Source organism: Purpureocillium lilacinum (genome assembly GCF_023168085.1).
Source record: "Purpureocillium lilacinum CBS 284.36 DNA, scaffold_1, whole genome shotgun sequence".
Taxonomy (NCBI): Eukaryota; Fungi; Ascomycota; class Sordariomycetes; order Hypocreales; family Ophiocordycipitaceae; genus Purpureocillium; species Purpureocillium lilacinum.
This window is the reverse complement of record NW_027072111.1, coordinates 1,229,113-1,235,112: the sequence shown is the minus strand read 5'-3', so window position 1 is coordinate 1,235,112 and position 6,000 is coordinate 1,229,113. Positions and strand designations below refer to the sequence as shown.

Below are 6,000 nucleotides of genomic sequence, written 5' to 3'. Positions count from 1 at the left end.
GCGCGCCCCCCCTGGCCTGGCACGGTACGCTAGGTACACGCTTCGGTACAGCACGGTTCGGGTACTTCGTCGTTGGGTCTCCCCCCATCCCATTCTCTGCAACTCGACTCGACTCGACTGCCCTCGAGGTACCTCCTCCCCGTTTACTTTACCTCAGCCAACCTTTAACTCACCTGCCCACCAACACCACCATCTCCTCTTCCTCCTCTTTCCTGTCCACCGACCCCGTCCGTCCTTCAACACCACCCTCCTCCGCCGTTTTTCCCTCCTCCTTCCCCGACCAGTCTGCCTTTGCCAGCACCCGCGATCCGATCGTTTGCTGCAACGCCACTGCGCAGCCTTGAGTTTCCGCCTGGCACCCGCCGGCGCGACGCTGCCTGGATCTGGATGGTCGCACTAGAGCTTCCCGACGCTTGAATTCTGACGGAGGATCTGGGGGCCTCCCTTTTCCAGCTCTACTCGCCGCCTTCCGCACAGGCGACCGCGCCCACGACGCACGACGAGCTCGACGAGTGCTCCCTCACCCTACTACCTCTCCAACTTCTTGCCGCCGTCGTTTCTTGCTAGCGGCGTGCGCTTTTTCGACGCGACATGGACGATCACGAGACGCAGTCGGTCGGCTCCAACGCCAACTCCAACGCCATGGAACGATCCGACTCGTCGGCCTCCACCTCGCCCTCCGAGAACAACGAGCCCATTATCCACCAGCCCGTGCCGACGCGACCGCGCCTGCCCAGCCGCAAGAGCAGCGGGCCCATGGTCGTGCCCCGCGACTCCTCGGCCGTCGGGCCCGTCGAGCCTCATTTCGGACCCGACGACGTCCGCGCCATGAGCCCGCGGCGGACCAGCGAGGACATTGACAAGATGGGCAAGGAGGCAAGGGAAGAGCTGCGAAGGCAAGTAGACTGCTATCGCTCCGCTTGCCGAGGGCGTCGAGCAATGCTAACAGCCGAGGGCAGACACGCCAAGGCGCTGCAGGAGTCGCTCATCACCATCTTCAACCGGATTGAGGCGGTGCGCGAGGAGCACGACAAGCTGGACAGCAACAACAAGTTTCTGCAAAAGTACATTGGCGACCTCATGAGCACGACCAAGATCACGGCCTCGGGCAGCCGCGGCAAGAAATGATTTGAGGGCGACGCGCAGCCACCGGTCTCGACAGGCATGAAGCAAGATGCAAGCATGCACCACAAATGATACCCCCCATATACAACGAGACGCCTCGCCGCGTTGGACCTCCTGGCACGGCCGGTATTGCGCTCCGGAGGCGCGCCACAACACACAACACAGCATTGCACCCATTCTCATGACGGCATAAAACGGAACACGATTTCGACACGAGGAGCGGATCCATGTTCGATCCTTTGCATGGCGCACCGCCATGACCACACGACGCTGCTCGACTTGTCCTGTATAACTACTACCACTACTTGCACCACACCTTCCGGCGGCCGTCCTTTCGACAAGCTGTTAACTTTTTCCATTCACCGCGGCTTGCGGAGCCGCAACGAAGCGGTCGACAGCGCCATTGTGCGCCCGCGGGAGGCACCACGGGACTCGCTATTTGCCGCCAGCTTATTTTGTTCTCTTCCTTCTTTTCTTTGCCTGTACACCGAGCGTCTTGGGCGCGGTAGGTGAGCATCTGGGTCGGCGTTGTTTTTTGGGAGCGAGCTTCTGGGATTTTCCTTTGCACCACGAATTTTCTTGTTCTGCATGGCCAAGTGCAAAGTAGACGGCGCGCGGGCAGGGGGACACTTTTTGCCGAGTTTTCCTGGGCGTGTCCGGTAAAAGGGCCAAGATGGCACTGGGATGATGGTGTTTTACAGGCCGAAGGAAGTGAGGTGCGGCGATGGGAAGCGCCGGGCCGAGATGCAGACGGCGGCGCGGAAGCTGGAAAAGCAAGGCGGTGACAAGAAAGACGAATAACAACATCATCATCACATCACATCACGTTGCAGTTGAGACATGTTTGTTGCCGCCACACTTTGGGCCGAGTCCTCGCTTATCGATCTGCGATTTGCGTAAATTACGGTGGAGGGCGACGCATGTCACTGTCCCGAGGCTGACGCCACCAGGGGAACAGGCGCGTGTATGACACGCCCCTTGCCCTGCACTGCCCTGTCCCCGAATCGAGAGTGGTAACGTTGCCGGGGCGCGTGAACCTTGGGTCTCGCCGTGCGAGCGAGTCGGAGTATCAGAGCGTGGACTACGAATTACATACGGCCCGTCTACTGTACAGTACTGTACCACAAGAAGTGTGGGCGGACGGGCTCGCCCGCTCTTGGGCAGCCACGTCGGGACTGGGCGGAAAAGGCGTGGACGTCATGGGGACAGAAGAAGCGGTCGGTGGACGAACATGGCATGACATGAACTTTGGACGTGACGGCCAACGGCCATCGGCCTGTGCGAGTCTACATGCGTGCGTGTGTGCATGCATGCCGGTCGACGCAAGGCAAGGCAAGGCAAGGCAAGGCGAACGTGAAGGTAAAGGCAAAGAGGCAGGGGCAGAGGCAAATGCAGGACAGAGGCAAAGGCAGAGGCAGAGGTTAAGGCAAAGGCAACCCAGCTCAACGGGGCTGCATGCACGCTTATACGCAATCGGAGGCGGTTTTGTCGCCCGTGATTCACGGCGAAGCTATCTGGAGATGGCAGTCGATGGATGAGAAAGCCACTACTGTACCACAGTTAGCCCTTTTGACAACGGCACGACAGCTTGTCACCCTGCCCAAGCAAAAGGGTCCTGCTCGTCCTGCCATCCTAGGGCTCCCCATCCCATCCAGCCACATGCGAGCGTCCAGCGACAGACGGGATGCAGCAGCCCCAGGAAGCGGCAAACGGCATCAGCAAAGAACGGACAGGCCAGGGGAGCCATGTGGCCCGCGCTAGAACGCGGACAGGCAGGCGGGCGTGCATGCATATGATCCATGGGGTGGGTTTGGTGCGTGGTGGTGGTGGGCCAGGCCAGCAGACCACACGCACATTTCTCAAGTTCAGTTACTGGACCACAAGCGCGCACGCCGCGGCGGGACGTTGGGGCTAATAATTTGGCGAAATCTTGGGCCAAAATGAGGGGACCTGCGAATTAGGGGGGCGGTAGTTCAGTTAGTGGCTAATAGTTCAGAGCGGGAGCGCTGCAGAAGCGCATGATGGTGATGGGAGGAGCAAGTCCCCCGTTCAGGCGGTGAAGGGGACACGGAGGACTGGGAAGGACGGAAAGGAAAGAGGACGATGAGAGTGGTTGGCGGCGGCTCCTTGGCGTCTCCCAGTCGAGTTGCTTGTCCATCTCGCACCGCTCCTAAGGGCGTCCACCACTGCGCGCGGCGCACGTGGGACCCCGTGCTGTGATGCAGCAGTGGGCTGCAGGAGCTGAGGTGCTCACGACGTGTTCTTGCTGAGTTTAGGTAGCGCACAGTACCTTGCCTTACCTACTACGTACCTTGCCTGCTTTGCATTTGCAGCGAGGAACAACGTATGGGCGCTGAGAGCTAGCAGGCGGCACTGCGAGCGCATGGGGTTCCCTGCCGTCTGCATGGGACGAGCGGGAAAAATGCCGGTGTTGACGAGCGCAGGCGTTTCGGCCGGGGCAAGCGAAGCGGGGAGAGAGGCCATCGTGAGGTCCCGTTTTGGCGACCATGGTGGACACTCTTGGTGGTGCTCCTCCTGCCAAAGTTCCAAAATGGGCCGGTGAACACACACACACCCATGTAGGGAAGGGGAGGGGAGGGGGACCCCATACTTGGGTAGCAACGCCTTTTGGAGCGAGTGAGAGAGTGGAAAAGGGGAGGGGACCGACCGGACCAATGTTGCCGGAGGTGCAGCAGGCCAGGACCCTCCGGAGATGGGGAGTTTCTCCTGGGTCCCTGGGAGAGCCTTATCTGTGTGTACGGAAACTCCGTACACTCTGTAAACATTTGCCGAAGTCCACGACAAAGATTGAAGACAACAATCGCCGTACCGTACAGTACCGTACCGTGCACAGTCGGCAGCGGACTGACGGGCGGAAGGAAAGGCGGGTGGCCGGTCGGCAGCGGGAGTCTGTCCGTCCGTCTGTTTGTCTCATTGTGTATCGTGTAGACAGACGCGCCGCCCAACAACCTACGTCGGCGACGGCAGCGACCAACGACAACGGGACCGACAACGCGCCAGCCCCTCCACATCCCGTCCGTCCACAGTGGGACAGCGGCACAGCACAGCACGGTACCTACGGGACCTTGGTCCGAGACCTTTGTCCGCAGATGAGAGGGACGGACCCAAAAAAGAAAAAGGGTCGCGCGCCGGAGCAAAAGCGCGCGCCAAGGAGACGCGGGAGGAGCTAACCCTCGATGCTAGCCGTTGCTGGACTCCGTAATTACTCCGTCCTGGGCGCATCCGTTCCTGGCGCTGGAATTCTGCTCAGGGCCCCGTCCGGATTGCAGCGGCGAGCGGGTACGTTCTGGTGGCGAGTCAGGCGTCTGTTGGTGGCCGTGCCGGACATGACTTTTCGGGCGAGTAGACCAGACATTTCGCTGTAGTACTCAGGGTGCTGACGCCTGTCTATGGCCGATAACGAGTTTGTCGCGAAAGGTACAGCAGTCAAAGCCGTTGTCGTCCGCTTTGTTGGTCCATGTCTGGTCTGCAAGGCAGAGTCTTGTCATGACGTCCCAAAAGGAACATGGGACATATCTGGGATTGAACGGCGTCCCATTCGCCGGCTCCTTTCATGGCATTCAATGGGTATCAGAACGCTTGGCTCATCAAAGGTGAGTTGCGAGAAGGTCGACATCTGGAGGCAGCCCATGAAGATCCGGAAAAGTGTTTCGCTGGCATCAGGTTAGCTGGTCAGTGGAGAGGGGTTGACGACACACATACGTAGAATGTGAATCCTATGGCACCTTATACAATGGCCCATGCGATCCTTTAACCTAGTTTCCTGTAGGTTCCTTGTTTCTGAGGTGGTTTCTTCACACAGTCACCGGTTCTGGCCGCCGGACTGCCCGGAGCGTACCCTCGCACCTGCGCCGCGTTTTAATAGCGCCGGACGAGTAACGCTGTGTCGCCTGGCGCGTAGCGCGTGGCCTGTGCCTGTACCGAAGGCGGTCATATAGCTATGTTAAAGCACTTGTATATAAAGGCGTCGATCCGGACGCTCTCTACGCGCGGCACGGTGGAACGCCGGCTCTCTTTGCGGCGTCCACCGGGCCACGTTGACGTGGACGACCCAGTTTATGAGAAAGCATCGATCCTATGTATAGCGGATATTGATGGGCGGCAAGCAGAGGAGAGTAGAGAGAACGAAATGGGTTCTCACGCATCTACTCTGCCGGGGCGGACAGTCGATGCCACTTCTCATAACCCTATAAGACCGCTGTCTCGATCGCACTTCTCTACCTCGTGGGTGACAACGCTCTTGCCATTCTTTCCTACTTCTCACACCCAGACATTGTGCTCAAGCTTTTCAATCACAGCTCCGAGACAGGGCAAAAATGCAACTCGTCGGACTTGTCCTTGTCGGCACCATTGCCATGCTTGCGACGCCCATCAATGGCTGCAAGTGCCTCAACTATGGCCGTACCAAAAACAACGTGGCCACTCGGGAATGTTGCTCCAGCCTTGACGGAACATTTCAGTACGGGGAAGACTGCAAAGCGAGCTCCATTTCTGAGCGGCTGCAACAGTTTGACCGGTGCTGCGACATGAAGCGCACCAGCTCAGACTGTCATTACCCATAAGTACCACGCGCATGGAGACCGCGGGCACAGTTCGGCCGTGGATGTGGACGGACTGGCGATGATCAAGTCAACTCTACTCTAGTTACCTGGTGGTAGATGTATTACCGACTGTTCCAAGTTACTTTACCGCCTCTCTGAATAACCATTCCACGTACTCCCTGCGACTGAACCCTGAATATAACTACATTACGGAAAGGCTGAGCCGTCTTACGGATGTATGCACAAACTGAGGATTCAGTTGGCGTGTTTTGAAGTGAGCATACCCTCTGAAGTAAGTACCGTAAGGCACGGG

General features: G+C 58.7%; 1 protein-coding gene across 1 annotated transcript; it reads left to right on the top strand.

The window, feature by feature from the left end:
- Nucleotides 1-591: 591 nt before the first annotated feature.
- Nucleotides 592-1,128, top strand: PLICBS_000095 (uncharacterized protein; the record flags this gene model as incomplete). Its single annotated transcript, XM_018327397.2, has 2 exons — nucleotides 592-900; nucleotides 955-1,128. The coding sequence occupies 2 exons, from the start codon at nucleotides 592-594 to the stop codon at nucleotides 1,126-1,128; spliced, it is 483 nt and encodes a 160-aa protein (XP_018174093.1).
- Nucleotides 1,129-6,000: the final 4,872 nt, after the last annotated feature.